The sequence below is a fragment of the Bufo gargarizans genome, chromosome 8 (assembly GCF_014858855.1).
Source record: "Bufo gargarizans isolate SCDJY-AF-19 chromosome 8, ASM1485885v1, whole genome shotgun sequence".
Taxonomy (NCBI): domain Eukaryota; kingdom Metazoa; phylum Chordata; class Amphibia; order Anura; family Bufonidae; genus Bufo; species Bufo gargarizans.
The window spans coordinates 33,804,624-33,823,963 of NC_058087.1; the positions used below are offsets into that span (position 1 = coordinate 33,804,624).

Below are 19,340 nucleotides of genomic sequence, written 5' to 3' on the forward strand. Positions count from 1 at the left end.
CTGTGGGCCACTCATCCATGTGGAAGGCGCTCTCCACCGATTTGGGTGTGAATCCCTCCTTGCAGATCACATGCACCCATACATGCTGATTGTCTCCTCTGGGATGGTTGGGATCTTCCAGCAAGACAATGCGACATATCCCACGGCTAGAAATGTCCGACATGGGTTGGAAGAGCATAGCCAAGACCTCCAAGTACTTCCCTGGCCCCTAATTTCCGTGTGCTGTCCGCATCCGTGGCTCCGTTCCGTGGCGCCACTAAAAAAACATAACATGTCCTATTCTTGTCCGCGCTTTGCGTACAAGAATAGGCATTTATATTGCCGGTTCCGTTCCGCAAATTGCGGAAAGCAACACTGGCGCCTTCTGTTTTTTGCGGACCGCAAAAAATGGAACGGTTGTGTGCATGGGGCCTATGTGTGTGTGTGTCAGTGTTTCAAAGTATGGATGTGTATTACTGTGTGTATGAGTGTTTATCAGTATATGTATCTTTTTATGTATGAATGTCCATAGGTGTGTATTAGTTTCTGTACCTGTGTGTGTATGGGTGTATATTACTGTATGTGCATGTATATATAGGTGTGTATTACTGTATGTGCATGTATATATATATATATATATAGGTGTGTATTACTGTATGTGCATATATATATATATATAGGTGTGTATTACTGTATGTGCATGTATATATAGGTGTGTATTACTGTGTGCATGTATATATATATATATAGGTGTGTATTACTGTATGTGCATGTATATATAGGTGTGTATTACTGTATATGCATGTATATATAGGTGTGTATTACTGTATGTGCATGTATATATAGGTGTGTATTACTGTATGTGCATGTATATATAGGTGTGTATTACTGTGTATATATATATATATATATATATATATATATACAGGGAGTGCAGAATTATTAGGCAAGTTGTATTTTTGAGGATTAATTTTATTATTGAACAACAACCATGTTCTCAATGAACCCAAAAAACTCATTAATATCAAAGCTGAATATTTTTGGAAGTAGTTTTTAGTTTGTTTTTAGTTTTAGCTATTTTAGGGGGATATCTGTGTGTGCAGGTGACTATTACTGTGCATAATTATTAGGCAACTTAACAAAAAACAAATATATACCCATTTCAATTATTTATTTTTACCAGTGAAACCAATATAACATCTCAACATTCACAAATATACATTTCTGACATTCAAAAACAAAACAAAAACAAATCAGTGACCAATATAGCCACCTTTCTTTGCAAGGACACTCAAAAGCCTGCCATCCATGGATTCTGTCAGTGTTTTGATCTGTTCACCATCAACATTGCGTGCAGCAGCAACCACAGCCTCCCAGACACTGTTCAGAGAGGTGGACTGTTTTCCCTCCTTGTAAATCTCACATTTGATGATGGACCACAGGTTCTCAATGGGGTTCAGATCAGGTGAACAAGGAGGCCATGTCATTAGTTTTTCTTCTTTTATACCCTTTCTTGCCAGCCACGCTGTGGAGTACTTGGATGCGTGTGATGGAGCATTGTCCTGCATGAAAATCATGTTTTTCTTGAAGGATGCAGACTTCTTCCTGTACCACTGCTTGAAGAAGGTGTCTTCCAGAAACTGGCAGTAGGACTGGGAGTTGAGCTTGACTCCATCCTCAACCCGAAAAGGCCCCACAAGCTCATCTTTGATGATACCAGCCCAAACCAGTACTCCACCTCCACCTTGCTGGCGTCTGAGTCGGACTGGAGCTCTCTGCCCTTTACCAATCCAGCCATCTGGCCCATCAAGACTCACTCTCATTTCATCAGTCCATAAAACCTTAGAAAAATCAGTCTTGAGATATTTCTTGGCCCAGTCTTGACGTTTCAGCTTGTGTGTCTTGTTCAGTGGTGGTCGTCTTTCAGCCTTTCTTACCTTGGCCATGTCTCTGAGTATTGCACACCTTGTGCTTTTGGGCACTCCAGTGATGTTGCAGCTCTGAAATATGGCCAAACTGGTGGCAAGTGGCATCTTGGCAGCTGCACGCTTGACTTTTCTCAGTTCATGGGCAGTTATTTTGCGCCTTGGTTTTTCCACACGCTTCTTGCGACCCTGTTGACTATTTTGAATGAAACGCTTGATTGTTCGATGATCACGCTTCAGAAGCTTTGCAATTTTAAGAGTGCTGCATCCCTCTGCAAGATATCTCACTATTTGTGACTTTTCTGAGCCTGTCAAGTCCTTCTTTTGACCCATTTTGCCAAAGGAAAGGAAGTTGCCTAATAATTATGCACACCTGATATAGGGTGTTGATGTCATTAGACCACACCCCTTCTCATTACAGAGATGCACATCACCTAATATGCTTAATTGGTAGTAGGCTTTCGAGCCTATACAGCTTGGAGTAAGACAACATGCATAAAGAGGATGATGTGGTCAAAATACTCATTTGCCTAATAATTCTGCACTCCCTGTAGGTGTGTATTCCTGTATGTGCATGTATATATATATAGGTGTGTATTACTGTATGTGCATGTATATATATAGGTGTGTATTACTGTATGTGCATGTATATACATATATATAGGTGTGTATTACTGTATGTGCATGTATATATAGGTGTGTATTACTGTATGTGCATGTATATATATAGGTGTGTATTACTGTATGTGCATGTATATATAGGTGTGTATTGCTGTATGTGCATGTATATATAGGTGTGTATTACTGTATGTGCATGTATATATAGGTGTGTATTGCTGTATGTGCATGTATATATAGGTGTGTATTACTGTATGTGCATGTATATATAGGTGTGTATTGCTGTATGTGCATGTATATATAGGTGTGTATTACTGTATGTGCATGTATATATATAGGCGTGTATTACTGTATGTGCATGTATATATATATAGGCGTGTATTATTGTATGTGCATGTATATATAGGCGTGTATTATTGTATGTGCATGTATATATAGGCGTGTATTATTGTATGTGCATGTATATATAGGCGTGTATTATTGTATGTGCATGTATATATAGGCGTGTATTATTGTATGTGCATGTATATATAGGCGTGTATTATTGTATGTGCATGTATATATAGGCGTGTATTATTGTATGTGCATGTATATATAGGTGTGTATTATTGTATGTACATGTATATATAGGTGTGTATTACTGTATGTGCATGTATATATAGGTGTGTATTATTGTATGTACATGTATATATAGGTGTGTATTACTGTATGTGCATGTGTATATATATATAGGTGTGTATTACTGTATGTGCATGTGTATATAGGTGTGTATTACTGTATGTGCATGTATATATATAGGTGTGTATTACTGTATGTGCATGTATATATATAGGTGTGTATTACTGTATGTGCATGTATATATATATAGGCGTGTATTATTGTATGTGCATGTATATATATAGGTGTGTATTACTGTATGTGCATGTATATAGGTGTGTATTACTGTATGTGCATATATATATAGGTGTGTATTATTGTATGTGCATGTATATATATATAGGTGTGTATTACTGTATGTGCATGTATATATGTGTGTATTATTGTATGTGCATGTAAATATAGGTGTGTATTACTGTATGTGCATGTATATATAGGTGTGTACTATTGTATGTGCATGTATATATAGGTGTGTATTATTGTATGTGCATGTATATATAGGTGTGTATTACTGTATGTGCATGTATATATATATAGGTGTGTATTATTGTATGTGCATGTAAATATAGGTGTGTATTACTGTATGTGCATGTATATATAGGTGTGTATTATTGTATGTATATATAGGTGTGTATTACTGTATGTGCATGTATATATAGGTGTGTATTATTGTATGTATATATAGGTGTGCATTACTGTATGTGCATGTATGTATATATAGGTGTGTATTACTGTATGTGCATGTATGTATATATAGGTGTGTATTACTGTATGTGCATGTATATATATATATAGGTGTGTATTACTGTATGTGCATGTATGTATATATAGGTGTGTATTACTGTATAGCTGTATGTATGAGACGTGCATAGAGCTGTGTATGACTGTGTGTGTATTGTCCCAGTCGGCACAGAAGCTCCTGCTCTAGCGGCCGGTGTGAGATCTGTGATATCTCATGATTTTTTTTTTATGTGAATAGTTACATAAAAAACTAAAAACATATACAGGTGAAACTCGAAAAATTAGAATATTGTGCAAAGTTCATTTATTTCAGTAATGCAACTTAAAAGGTGAAACTAAGATATGAGACTCATTACAGGCAAAGCGAGAAGCTCAGCGAGAGTTCATTAGTGTAAGAGGCTGAATGAATAATATAAGGCGCTCCGCATATGGCAGTATGTCCACCGCCGAGCCCCCACACTGACCTGCCAGAGAGCAGTGACAACCGCCCGCCACTAATGAGCATCGCCTTGGAATAAATGGACTGGAAAAAATGTCAGCACTGAGCGGGAAGCGAGCGATGGGCCGGGGCCGCCATCCCATCCAAAACACGGATGTCTGAGTTTGGTTCTTTGTCTTTCTCGGGCACCTAAAGGGTGTGGTCTCCAAGCTGTTGGAAAACTACAATTCCTATCATCATGTTGGGAGTTGTAGTTTTGCAATAGGTTGTGCTGTAGGCATCCATAAGTCTCAGAATTTATGTTTTACTGCCTAAGGGCTCATGCACACGACCATATATATTGTGCGGTCTGCAAAAAATCCGGATGACGTCCGTGTGCATTCCGTATTTTGCGGAACGGAACAACTGGCTCCTAATAGAATAGTCTATAATGCAGACAATAACAGGACATGTTCTATCTTTTTGCAGAACAGACATGAAAACGGAATGCACACCGAGTAACATCATTATTTTTTTGCAGACCCGTTAAAATCAATTGTTCCGCGTATGGTTCGCAAAATAAGGCAGAAAATGCGGTCGTGTGTGTGAGCCTTTGGGGAGATAAACAGCTGACAGATTCTTCTCCGTTTCCGTATGTCCTTTCCGCAAAAGAGTAGAACATGTCCTATCATTGTTGTGGGGCCCCACTGAATACATTGAGGGTAGGGAAAATCCTTTACATTAGCTACGTATTATGTGTTTTTAACCAACGGGGCCTCAACCAATCTCGATCTGTCCCTGACTACTTCAAATTGTCTGAATTATGTGACTGGGGGTTGTCAGGATCATATATGACAGCACAATATCTCTTCCGCTCTGTTTATTCCATAATTGTTAATAATTGTAACATTTTCCTGATTTCACTCTTATTTTTCTCCAGGTTTCGCTTCTGTGTATGAGACCCCTGACGATCCCCCCTCACATCATTGCATCCCATCTGTCCATGCTGAAACACAGGGGAAATTTTATAGCGGTAAATAAAGCAGATGATGTCACAAATCGCTACATTTTGTGACATGTGCTAATGATCAGCCCCGTCCCTCCCTCGTCCCTGGCACTGTACACAATGTGGCGATAACACTTGTCACGCATGAAATGATTCCGTGTACTACATTAAATCCAACAGCGTAACGGTCAGGATCAATACATCTGATCAGGATCAATACAGGCCGTAGAAAACAGCAAAATAAACCAATCTGTCCGGGAGCAGCAACCAGTGAGCCGTCACCTACCCAGTAACACGTGGTGACATCACTCACAAGAGGCGAAAGCTGCCCATATGCTATGGACTCAGGAAGACTCAATCCAATCGTTTCAGCAGAATCAACCAATGTTCAGATGTGAAAGCCACAACGTCTGGGGGACTAGGAATCAGCATATAGGATTTCAGCATACTGCCCTGTGTACATAGCAGTATTATAGCAGTAATATTCTTATACATAGGAGCAGTATTATAGTAGTTATATTCTTGTACATAGGAGGCAGTATTATAGTAGTTATATTCTTGTGCATAGGAGGCAGTATTATAGTAGTTATATTCTTGTACATAGGAGCACTATTATAGTAGTTATATTCTTGTACATAGGAGCAGTATTATAGTAGTTATATTATTGTACATAGGAGCAGTATTATAGTAGTTATATTCTTGTGCATAGGAGCAGTATTATAGTAGTTATATTCTTGTGCATAGGAGCAGTATTATAGTAGTTATATTCTTGTACATAGGAGCAATATTATTGTAGTTATATTCTTGTACATAGGAGACAGTATTATAATAGTTATATTCTTGTACATAGGAGCAGTATTATAATAGTTATATTCTTGTACATAGGAGGTAGTATTATGGTAGTTATATTATTGTACATAGGAGCAGTATTATAGTAGTTATATTCTTATACATAGGAGCAGTATTATAGTGGTAATATTCTTGTACATAGGAGCAATATTATAGTAGTGGTATTTTTGTACATAAGAGGCAGTATTATAGTAGTTATATTCTTGTACATAGGAGCAGTATTATAGTTATATTCTTGTACATAGGAGGCAGTATTATAGTAGTTATATTCTTGTACATAGAAGCAGTATTATAGTAGTTATATTCTTGTACATAGGAGCAGTATTATAGTAGTTATATTCTTGTACATAGGAGGCAATTTTTATTGTGAAAACAAACAAACAAAAATACAATAAAAATACATTCTTACAATACAAAACCCAAAAAATAACAGGCATTGTACACACAATGACTACTCAGCTAGAATGCCTATAAAATTATATTAAACTGATAAAGTACACATTTGCTGGGGAGGAAAAAGAAGAGGGGGGGAAACGAAAAACAAAACAAACACAAAATAACATATTTTCTGTTTTAAACCAAAGACACATTCCTCCATAATTTCCTATTATTCAGGTTACTCCTTATCTCTAATGACTTAACCCACTGGAGCTCAGACATTATTTGGTTTACGGCTGTGGTGTGGTGGAATGGCTCATTGTGTATAGACACGCGGGTTCTCATGTGCCAATGGTAGTATTTTATGACAGAAATGATCAGGTACATTGTCCCCCTGTCTACATTACTATTTCTGGATGGAACAGCATAGATGATGTCAGGATAAGTCAGGGACTGCAGTAATGGGATGTTTAGCTTTTGTGACACCTCTTCCCATATTCTCCTCCCACCCCTGCAGTCAGATATGAAGTGCTCCATCGTCTCCTCCTGCTGACAACCGAGAGGACAGTTCCTATCTGAAACACTTAAAAATTTTAGGTTACCCCTAACAAATAGCTTTCCATGTAATGACAACCAAGCTATGTCAAAGAATTTGGCGGGGAGACGTTTCCCATTGAGGAGCTTCAGACTTTCTTGTAAAGTGCTAGTCACACAATCCCTCAAGACTAGTGGAGAACAAAAGAAAGCCCTACAGATCCTCACATATAGATCTTTCCTTGGCTTACCCTCAATGTAGGACTTCTCTATCTTCCACCTTCTCACACACTTCAGCCCATAGTCCAGGTACTGGGGGAGGTAGTCACTCGTCCATCGACCCCTCTTGAGACTGCCGCCTCGCACCCAAGATTCTGCAAAAGGCAATATCCAGTCCCTGACACTGTTCACCCACAGGGAGCTGTTCTCTGAGTCCAGGCAACCAAAATTAACTTTTAGAAACATGGAGTCAAAGAACACCCTTGGATTCAGCATATCCAACCCACCCTCTCTCCTCTGTAGGTAGGTGATTCCTCTTTTTATCAGGTTCAACCTGTTCCCCCACAACAGTTGGAAGAACAGGCTAAAGAGCCTAGCGGAGAAAGATTCCGGCAAAGGAAAAACGACAGAGACATACAAGAAGACAGGGACCAGGTAAGTCTTCAACATTTTAACCCTTTCTCTATAGGTCAGCCTCCAGTTCTTCCATCGCTGAACCTTTGCATTTCCGGCTTCCAACTTCTCTTCCCAATTTAGTTTGCCGTTATCATCCCTCCCAAATTTGACCCCTAGGATTTTAATATAAGTGGAGGCTCTCACAAATTGTGGCAGATCAAAATCTGGATCACTGTCTGATATCCAAAGAGCTTGACTCTTCTCAAGGTTGACCAGAGACCCTGAGGCCTCCGAGTAACTTCTGATGGCTGCAGACAACATCTCCACCTCACGAGGCTCAGATATCACTACAGTCACATCATCCGCATAGGCAACAACACTCAGGGGCAGGCAATGGGGGACCGGCACCCCCTGAAAACTACACTCCTGCAGTGACCTCAGGAATGGGTCTAGGGCAAATACATACAGCAGTGGACTCAGTGGGCAACCTTGTCTCACCCCTGCCTCAACCCTGAAGGTATCACCCTGCCAACCATTGACCAGAGGAAAGCTCTCAGCCTCGCAATACAAAGTCTTCAGCCAATCGATGAATTGCCCCGGAATACCGTACTTTGACAAAGTGGCCCATAGATACTCATGATCTACTCTGTCAAAGGCTTTAGCCTGGTCAAGACTCACGACATATCTCCCACACCTCAGAGCTTTACATCTCTCAAACATCTCCCTTATCGAGAGGACTGCTCCAGAGATGTTCCGCCCTTTTACTGTGGCAAACTGACAGCCTGACAACAGTGCTGAGGACAGACAAACTAATCTAGAAAAAATAATTTTTGCCAGAATCTTTCTGTCGACATTCAAGAGGGCAATCGGCCTCCAGTTCTTGATGTCACTCGGCTCTTTACCTTTGGACAGCAGAATCAGCGAGGACACTCTCATTGATGGAGGCATCAGGTGACTTTCTAAACAATTTGTATATACATCCACGAGGATTGGGGCCAAGAGGTCTCTGAATGTCTTATAGAATTCTGCTGTTATCCCATCTGGACCTGGTGCCTTCTTCAGATGTAACTTATCAATGGCCTCTTTAACCTCCGCCACCGTCAAATCTGCTGTCAAAGGAGAAAAGTCCAAATCATTAGTATCAGGGAGCGGAGTTGCCTCCAAGAATTGGGTCATCTTGTCACTATCCAAAACCTTCCTCTGAAACAAGTCAGCATAGTAAGATCTCACCACCCCCAGGATACCCTCCCGAGATTCTTGCAAAACACCCTGGGGGTCAGTGAGACCGGTGACAGATTTATTTGCCACTCGCTCCCGGCAATTCTCAAAGGGATCAGGAGACCCTAAGGTCCCATAATCCCGTTCAAGAACCAGGGAGGTATACCTGCTGTACTGATACTGCCTCATCTCAGATTTCAGCCGGTCAATCCTTTGTTGGTCACCCCCTCCCGCCGAATAGAGTGACTCCAATTCTTTCCGCAGCTTGAGATACTGGCCATACTTACACTTCCCCTTTATAACTGACAGTCTCTTTAAGAGGGATCTGATCTCATCCTTGACATCCTCCCACCAGTCGGCCATATTGCCATAAAAGTCCACTCTCTCTAGCTGACTCTGTATAAGAGAGTGAACATGACTCTGAACCGAAGGGTCTTCTAATAGACTGGAATTAAGTCTCCATAACCCTCTACCTGTCCCAGAACACTTTGTGACACCCAAACAGAAATATAAGGCCAGATGGTCTGAATAAGGGACGATCTTCTCATCTTTCTCACCAATGGTCTCTGTAGGACTCACCAGAGCTAAATCTATCCGACTTCTTCTTTCACCACAAAAATAAGTAAATTTTGGTTTACGACCACCCTGCACAAACACATCTGACAACCCGGCCTGTTGAATGATTCTGTTTAGAACCTTGGAGTCTCTGGTAAGAGGCCTATTAGAGGTCCTGTCACTCGATGCCCTGGTGGCATTAAAATCTCCAGCCATGATGACAGGGATAGATGTGAAGAGATATGGCTTCACTTCATTATAAAGGTTAATCCTTTCAGTCACTGTCTGCGAACCATAGATATTGATGAGACGGAGCCTCCTACCCCGAATAGTAACTTCCAGAATTAGGCACCTTCCCATCAATACCTCTGTCAACCTATGTATAGTTACATCATTGGTGTTAAAGAGGATAGAGACCCCGGCACTTGGTTCTACAGCCAGTGACCAAAAGGATGGACCAGACCGCCATTCACGCTCGGCTTCCCGTAAGAGTCCTAACGTATTTAAACGTGTCTCTTGTATGAAGAATATATCAGCATCAAGAGACCTTAGATGTTCATAAACCGCATGCCTGGTCCTCCTCACTCTGACACTGTTCACATTACTGGAGAACACTTTAAGGTTGAAGTCAGCCATCAAAGCAAAGCAAAGCACAAGTAGCAGAGATATTACCCCCATCATCATAGATCTGAGTCTGAGTCCACCTGCCGACCACCTGTCTCCATGTCTGATTCGGACAGACGTTTAGCTCGCGGGGGTTTCCTTTTTGTGGGGGGGTCGCCCTCTTGGTCCTCATTAAATTCATCTACCACTCTCTTTAACTCTCTCTCCATCTCTTCCTCAGCGTCTGACTCTGATAGGACACCGTACCTATTTGTTATGGTCATGACACCTGACCCGGGGTCTACTTTCTTTTTGGAAGGTTTTTGGACAGTGGTCCATTCCCCCTCAGGCTTACGGCTGGTTTTGTCCTTCTTCCGTCTTTTCTGTGGATTTATTGATGCTGGGGCAGAAGACGACGTGCCCACAACCTGCTCAGTGACCTCCCCGTTCCCCTCAGTGGCTCCTGGCTGGGACTGGTCAGCCACTATGTCACCTATATTATCACCCATATTGTGCTGAGGCTCGGGCGGTGTCACTGCTGACCCTGACAACAACATCTCCTCCTCTAGGTCATCTGCCCCTTCCAGCAAGTCCTCATCAGGGAAGTCCTTACAAACATTATGCCAGGCGTCTGGACAGTCCCTGTGGGAGTGACCGATCCTACCACAGAGGTTGCACCGGATGTTCTGGCAGGTGGCGCTGACATGGCCGATCTCCCCGCATAAATTACATTTTACCAGGGTGCACACACTCGCAATATGACCGGCCTTTCCGCATTTAAAACATTTTCTAGGCTGACCCGCATAGAAGCATACCCCTTTCTCCCGGCCAATAAAGAATGAGTTGGGCAGATGTTGGGTAATGTTGTTAACCTGCCGTAACTTTACCAGGACCTTCCACCCCCCAGTCCATATGCCATCCTCGTCCCTAGTCTTGGTGAGATCTGACATTAGGTCACAGTGTCTTTTTAGCCATACAACAATATCCTGGTATGGTACCGACTCGTTCCAGAATATTATGGTGACGCTTGCTGTGTCTGGTCTAGAGATGGGGATGAGGCTGAACTTATTCCAGCCATCAGCATCTCTCACCCGGGAGAAATGAGCCCAGAAGCGGTCCAGGTCAGACATGAGTTTAAAGCTGACGTCATACCCCTGCCTGTCAGGAAGGTTTATCACTGCCAGGATGTTAGATGGCAGGAAACCCATTTGGTGGCACAGAAGTTCACGGACCACAAACCTCCTGTCAGGCAACTCCTCCTTGGCCCCTCTATGTCTGAACCTGACCACGTTCCTCCTCTTAAAAGCCTGACCTGTATAGTTCACATTAGATGTGAAGGATGGTGACCCACGGCTCCAGGCATTACCAGAGGAGACACCACCAGTTCCACCCTCCTGCTGAACTTGGGGGCGCTGTGGTGGCTGCTGACCACCTGCACTATGGGGGTCTGACACTTCTGGTGTAACTAAAGGGGGGAAGTGCTGTGCATCAGACTGTACAGCCCCCTCCCCACCACCATCCTTTATACTCTGCGGGTCACAAGCCTCTGAAGGCTGACCCAATGGTGGACCCGAGTCTAGAGATGACCCCAAATCCCACACAGACTGTGAAGCGCTCCCCTCTGCAGAAACATCATCAGTAACATCACATGCAGTCATATCAATGCAGTCACTGGCAGTATGATCCTGCTGTACAAAGCCCCGACAGTCCTGCTGAGCCATGACCTGCGAGCTCTCTGCTGCACTGCTGCCTTCAGGCGAGAGTCCACAGTCCTGCTGCTCTCTACTGCCCCCCAGGACTTGTGGTGACTGCACTGCTACTGCAGAGTTACCTTCTGGTTTCAGTCCACAGTCCTGCTGCTCTCTACTGCCCCCCCAGCGCTTGTGGTGACTGCACTGCTACTGCAGAGTTACCTTCTGGTTGGAGTCCATAGTCCTGCTTCACAGTACAAACTGCTGGAACTTGTGGTACCTTTTGAGGAGTCTCTGCAGGTCTTTGCTGGTGCTGGACACTTTCTTCCACTTCTCTGTACAAATTCCCTTTTTCAAAAGGGAAGCTGGCTGGTCTGAGGACTGGTCTTGCACAGGCCTGCTGGGTGTCATCTGGACAGGTTAGAGACCTGGGTTTAGATGGAGATGGTTCTGGCGCAGGTCTTTTCTCATGTCTTTGCTGGTTCCTGAAGGATTCAGCGACTGGTCCCATCTGCTCCAATACAGCCTCCATGTCCTGCACAGTATCAGCGAGCTGCACAGCGAGGGAGCTCAGCTTCTTGTCGTGAACAGCCTGATTGTTGGGGTTTGCTGCCTTTAGTTTATAGACACAATCTATCTGTTTCTGCAGCTGTAGTTTAGTCTTTTTTAATGTCTCTAGTCTCTTGACCAGAGCTGGGATCCGCTCGGCCAGACATAGTTCTGGTGCACGCTGAGTATTGGGGGGCTGTGTCGGCAGTGTACTCACAGAATGGCTCCTTACAGGCGTCCCTCTGCTTGGTCCTTGCACTGGGCTTGGTGCAGCCGTGGTCACTGCTGCGAGGTCACTATCTCCAGATTGGTGACTGGGCCCCTGGTTCTTCCCAGTGACCGCACTTGTGGCCCCATGAAGCCTTCCTGCAGTATTCCCTCTGGTCTCATCTGTCGTGTTGGCGACTTTTGCGCTGTTCCCACTTCCATAACGTGTGCGGTCAGACCGCATCAGGACAGACTGTTGCAGATTCTCCTGCATGGTCTGCTTCTCCAGGGACGTTCTCCTCTGTCTGCCTGCGGGTGGGGTGGATTGCACACCTGCAGCCATGCTCTTACTCACTGATGTCTCCTTCTTTACTTCTAACACTTTCTTTTCTTCTTTGCTTCCTGCTGCACTGGGACTGGCAGCACTCGGAACATTCCTTCCTTCCAAAGAAACTTTTGGATAATTATCCATGGTGTGAGAGGTCTGGGAATTGTTTCCCAGAATAGGCCTTGAAGCCTGGGCCTTGCTTGGGGAGCATTCCCACCCAGAGTGGCCCCGCCCTGGGCTTTCTCCAGACATCCAAAGCCTCAGGAGAGCTACTGACACACGTCCTCACAGCTAGGAGGCAGTATTATAGTAGTTATATTCTTGTGCATAGGAGCAGTATTATAGTAGTTATATTCTTGTACATAGGAGCAATATTATTGTAGTTATATTCTTGTACATAGGAGACAGTATTATAATAGTTATATTCTTGTACATAGGAGCAGTATTATAATAGTTATATTCTTGTACATAGGAGGTAGTATTATGGTAGTTATATTATTGTACATAGGAGCAGTATTATAGTAGTTATATTCTTATACATAGGAGCAGTATTATAGTGGTAATATTCTTGTACATAGGAGCAATATTATAGTAGTGGTATTTTTGTACATAAGAGGCAGTATTATAGTAGTTATATTCTTGTACATAGGAGCAGTATTATAGTTATATTCTTGTACATAGGAGGCAGTATTATAGTAGTTATATTCTTGTACATAGAAGCAGTATTATAGTAGTTATATTCTTGTACATAGGAGCAGTATTATAGTAGTTATATTCTTGTACATAGGAGGCAGTATTATAGTAGTTATATTCTTGTACATAGGAGGCAGTATTATAGTAGTTATATTCTTGTACATAGGAGCAGTATTATAGTAGTTATATTCTTGTACATAGGAGCAGTATTATAGTAGTGGTATTTTTGTACATAAGGGGCAGTATTATAGTAGTATATTGTTGATAATAAGTAATTTTCTCTGTACGGTATAGCCATGATACAGTTTGGTGACCATTGTCCATATTTGCAGTTCAGGGACCTAAGACGTCTTGCTGATCAGTGTCCCTTCCATATATGATATCATACTGAGGGAAGTGAATGTGGTGGATCCACTGTTATGATGAAGCCATGTTCAGTATGTTCAGTGTAGATAATACATTGCTGCATCCAGTAGTAAAGAGGATCATGATTCCAATAAGACTTCTTCGTGTCTGGAAAGTAATCCAGCACTACAACCCCCTCCCTCCTTCCCCTCCACCCCCTTCCTCTCCAGCTGCCTGCGTCATTGCCCCCAGCAGGTGACGTTGCAGACGGGGAGGGAGCTGTCCACAGGACATAGTGCTGAAACTGCAGCAGCAGGAACTGCCAGCCCTGTGCCCAGCTCCTCCACCCTGTCCCCCAGACACTGGTGCACCGCACCCCAAGAACCCTCCAGGAATCCCAGCAGTGCCAGGCACCCAAGAGCAGACTTCCCTCTGCAGACACAGGACTCAGCCCTTCTACAAGGATTCTTCCTCCTCCATCCCAGGAAGGTAGCAACAGCAAATTACACATCATCGTCAGCATCATGAGCCGCTAGGAAAGAGGCCAGCATCCTGGGCAGGACTGGCATTGTACTGAGGGACTGCTCTGGACATGGTTGTATGCCATGCCAAGACAAGACAGCACCCTCAGCAGGGATGATCCTGAGCTACATGGGGGCATCCTGTTCCCTGGCATTGAGGTGGGGTAGGGACTTGGTCTATGCAGCAGGGTTGTTGCTTCTGGCTTGGTGTTTGGGCTCCTGGTGAGGCTGCTGCTATTGTGAATGGATGAGATAGAATTAAGACGTTAGATTTCCTTCTTCTTCTTGGAATTCTGGGAAGTTACAAGCTCTTCTTGATAAGATCTTAAGGTGGCGCAATCTGATGTTGTCCTCTAGTCCTGCAAATATTAAGCAATTTACCCTCAAATGGTTTTAAAGCAGAAATTAGGACGATAAGGAGAACTCTTTCATTCCTCCTATCACTGTAATGTGAATGAACTTGCTTTTGATAATTGATATTTTTTATTTTTTTGCTGTGTACTTTTTACCAGTCTCCATCGGATTTAGGCTTCTGGTTAAGAAGCGATCGATCACCTTTTGCATCCACCCCATCATTTTTTACCAGTGCCCCCCTCTTTGTCAGGCTGATTCACTTTTCCTACACGTTGGGGGCTTTCCATAGGGTTTCTAGGAAGGCTTCTTAGTATCCAGTGAGCACAATCCAGCAAGGTGACATCAGAGCACCCTTCTGGCCTCAGACCTTGGTCTGGCCCTTTTCCCTCTTGTATTTTGGAGTGAAAAGCCTGCACATGTTCTTGAGAACCGTTCTGCTTCTATGGTGCTGTGGATTATTGTGTCCAAGACAGATGTTGCGCCATCAGGGTCTCCTCAAGTGCCGCTGCCGCATGCTTTTCAATGACTTGAAGGTCTTATTACTCCGGCGCCCCCCACAGACGCCTAGTTTGCCCATGAACAGCTCAGAATGTGAGGTGGGCGCCGGAGGCGGCTTGGCAGCCAACAATAATACATTGACAGCTTTGGGTCGAGCTTGGAGGGTTCCAGCAGGTGGGACGACCACTCCAGAAGAGAACTGGTGCTATCCAGCTACAGCCCCTGGACTCCAACACCAGCCGACGTCCATGGTCAGTAGCACCTCTTCAGATGAGTTCTGCAAAGGAAAAGCTGAGGATAGGTACTCTCTTGGCAGCCTGGATAGTGGGATGAGGACCCCTCTTTGCAGGATCTGCTTCCAAGGACCTGAACAGGTAAGTCCTTAACCTTGTATTTGTGGTGTGCTCCTGAACCTTGTACATGTGGTGAGCTCCTGAACATTGTACATGTGGTGAGCTCCTGAGCATTGTATAAGTGGTGAGCTCCTGAGCATTGTATAAGTGGTGAGCTCCTGAGCATTGTATAAGTGGTGAGCTCCTGAGCATTGTATAAGTGGTGAGCTCCTGAGCATTGTATAAGTGGTGAGCTCCTGAACATTGTATAAGTGGTGAGCTCCTGAACTTTGTATTTGTGGTGAGCCCCTGAACCCTGTATGCACCTGAACCTTGAACGTTTGGTGAGCTCCTGAACCTTGTACATGTGGCGAGCTCCTGAGCCTTGTATAGTCGGTGAGCTCCTGAACCTTGTATTTGTGATGAGCCCCTGAACCCTGTACGTTTGATGAGCACCTGAACCTTGAATGTTTGGTGAGCCCCTGAACCCTGTCCGTTTGATGATCACCTGAACCTTGAACATTTGGTGAGCTCCTGAACCCTGTATATTCGGCGAGCTCCTGAACCCTGTATATTCGGTGAGCTCCTGAACCTTTTACGTTTGGTAAGCTTCTGAACCTTGTACATGGGGTGAGCTCCTAAACCCTGTATATTCGGTGAGCTCCTGAACCTTGTATGTTTGGTGAGCTCCTGAACCTTGTATGTTTGGTGAGCTCCTGAACCTTGTATGTTTGGTGAGCTCCTGAACCTTGTATGTTTGGTGAGCTCCTGAACCTTGTACGTTTGGTGAGCTCCTGAACCTTGTACGTTTGGTGAGCTCCTTAACCTGGTACATTTGGTAAGCTTCTGAACCTTGTACGCGGGGTGAGATCCTGAACCCTGTATATTCGGTGAGCTCCTGAACCTTAGATATACAGTGAGCTCCTGAGAGATTTGGTGAGCTCCTGAACCTTGTACGTGAGGTGAGATCCTGAACTTATATGTGTGGTGGGCTCCTAAACCTTTATATGCAATTAGCTCCCGAACCTTGTATTTGTGGTGAGCTCCTAAACTTTGAATATGTGGTGAGCTTCTGAACCTTGCAGTTGTGGTAGGTTTGTGGACCTTGTAGTTGTGGTAGGCTTGTGGACCTTGTAGTTGTGGTGGGCTCTTGAACCTTTTAGTTTTGTTAAGCTCCTGAACCTTGTAGTTGTAGTGAGCTTCTGAATCTTAGATACGCGGTGAATTCCTCAAACGTAGGGCTCATTCACACGAATGTGTGCTGCCCGTTGCCGCAATACACGGGCTCCGTTCTGTGTGCATTCCGCATCACGGATGCTGACCCATTCACTTCAATGGGTCCGCAAATCCGGAGATGCGGAACGGAAGCACGGAACACTACGGAAGCACTACAGAGTGCTTCCTGGGGTTCCGTTCCGTGCCTCCACATTGCTCTATCTTTTTGTGGAATGGATGGATCGTGGACCCATTCAAGTGAATAGGTCCGCGATCCCCATGCGGCTGGGCCACGGTCGTAATTTGCTGTCCACAGCACGGGCTTCCCTTAGGGCTCGTTCAAACGAATGTTTTTGTGCGTTCCGTATACAGAACCATTCATTTCAATGGTTCCGCAAAAAAACTGAATGTACTCCGTATGCATTCCGTTTCCGTATTTCCGTTTTTCCGTTCAAAGATAGAACACGTCCTATTATTGCCCGCAAATCACGTTCCATGGCTCCATTCAAGTCAAAGGGTCCGCAAAAAAAAACAGAACACATACGGAATGTACTCCGTATGTCTTCCGTATCCGTTCTGTTTTTGCGGAACCATCTATTGAAAATTTTATGCCCAGCCCAATTTTTTTCTATGCAATTACCGTATACTGTATATGCCATATGGAAAAACAAAACGGAACGGAACGGAACCGGAAACACTACTGAAACAGAAAAACGGATCCGTTAAAAACTGCCCGCAAAACACTGAAAAAGCCATACGGTTGTGTGAGGGTACTTTCACACTTGCGGCAGAGGATTCCGGCAGGCAGTTCCGTCGCCGGTCGCAAACGGATGGCATTTGTCAGATGGCTCCGGATGCGGATTCGTCTGACAAATGCATTGAAATACTGGATCCGTCTCTCCGGTGTCATCCGGAAAAACGGATCCGATATAATTTTTTTCCCCATTTTTAAAGGTCTGCGCATGCGTTTTGCCACAACACTTAATGCCGGATCCGACACTAATACACTTCAATGTAAATTAATGCCGACAAGTGATCAGTATTTTTGGCCGGAGATAAAACTTCAGCATGCTGCGGTATTTTCTCCGTCCAAAAAACGTAAGAGGGACTGAACTGATGCATCCTGAAGAGATTGCTCTCCATTCAGAATGCATTAGGATTAAACTGATCAGTTATTTTCCGGTATTGAGCCCCTAGGACGGAACTCAATACCAGAAAACAAAAACGCTAATCTGAAAGTACCCTGAACGAGCCCTTAGGCCTCCTGCACACGAACGCGTGCGCCCCGTGGCCGTGCTGCAGCTGCGGGGCCGCAATGCACAAACACCGACAATGGGACACCCGCAGCGGATCGTGGACCCATTCACTTTAATGGGTCCGCGATCCGCCCGTTCCACAAAAAGATAGGACATGTTCTATCTTTTTGTGGAATGGAAGTACGGGACGAAACCCCACCAAAGCACTCTGTAATGCTCCTGTAGGGTTCCGTTCTGTGCTTCCGTTCCGCACCATTGCCGATTTGCGGACCCATTGAAGTGAATGGGTCTACATCCGTGATGTGGAATCCCCACGGTGCGGCGCCCATGTATTGCGGATCCGCAAATGTAGTCCGCAATACGGCAACGGGCAGCACACATTCGTGTGCAGGAGGCCTTATGCGTGAGGTGAAAACCTGAACTTGTATGTGTGGTGGGCTCCTGAACCTTGTATGTGTGGTGGGCTCCTGAACCTTGAATGTGTGGTGGGCTCCTGAACCTTGGATGTGTGGTGGGCATTTCTATAAAGGGCCGTCCGTTCCGCAAATTTCGAAAGGCACACGGGCGGCATCCGTGTTTCACGGAACCGCAATTTGCAGACCGCAAAACATGGCACGGTCGTGTGAACAAGCCCTTATGTAAAGGCCTGTGCCTCTACATAAACTTTGGCGCATCCTCCACCAGCACATGGGGATTAAGACCAGCATGTAAATCGCGGTCTTAATAAATGTCCCCCAAAGCATTTTAGAGACCTAGCCTGGACATCACCTTTAGGCCTCATGCACACGGCCGTTGTTTGGGTCCGCATCCGAGCCGCAGTTTTTGCCGCTCGGGTGCGGACCCATTCACTTCAATGGGGCCGCAAAAGATGGGGACAACACTCCGTGTGCTGTCCTCATCCGTGGCTCCGTTCTGAGGCCCCACAAAAAAAATATAGCATGTCCTATTCTTGTCCGTTTTGCGGACAAGAATAGGCATTTCTACAATGGGCCACCCATTCCGTTCCGCAAATTGCGAAAAGCACATGGGCGGCTTCCGTTTGTTGCAGATCCACGATTTGCGGACCGAAAAAAACTGAACGGTCGTGTGCATGAGGCCTTAACTGCATGACATATGATCCTCCAGGTGACCCTGCTTTGTGGACTTGGCCCTTAAAGGGATTCTCCACAACTGTATAAATAAATTGCTCGGTTTGTAATATATCACGTAGCGTTTCGGTCCTCGTGCTCTGCTGTCAGGGACTGTGATCGCAGGG

General features: G+C 44.4%; 1 protein-coding gene across 2 annotated transcripts in view; it reads left to right on the plus strand.

Annotated features, from left to right (window-relative positions):
* The first annotated feature begins 15,200 nt into the window (after positions 1-15,200).
* The window catches only part of MARCHF4 (membrane associated ring-CH-type finger 4), a 73,921-nt gene continuing 69,781 nt past the window's right edge, over positions 15,201-19,340 (plus strand). The window contains exon 1 of one of the 2 annotated variants that reach the window (XM_044304160.1): positions 15,201-15,656. In XM_044304160.1, the coding sequence (XP_044160095.1) occupies positions 15,201-15,656 (456 nt within the window). The remainder of the gene's footprint in view (positions 15,657-19,340) is intronic. The other variant, XM_044304161.1, reaches the window with a different exon arrangement.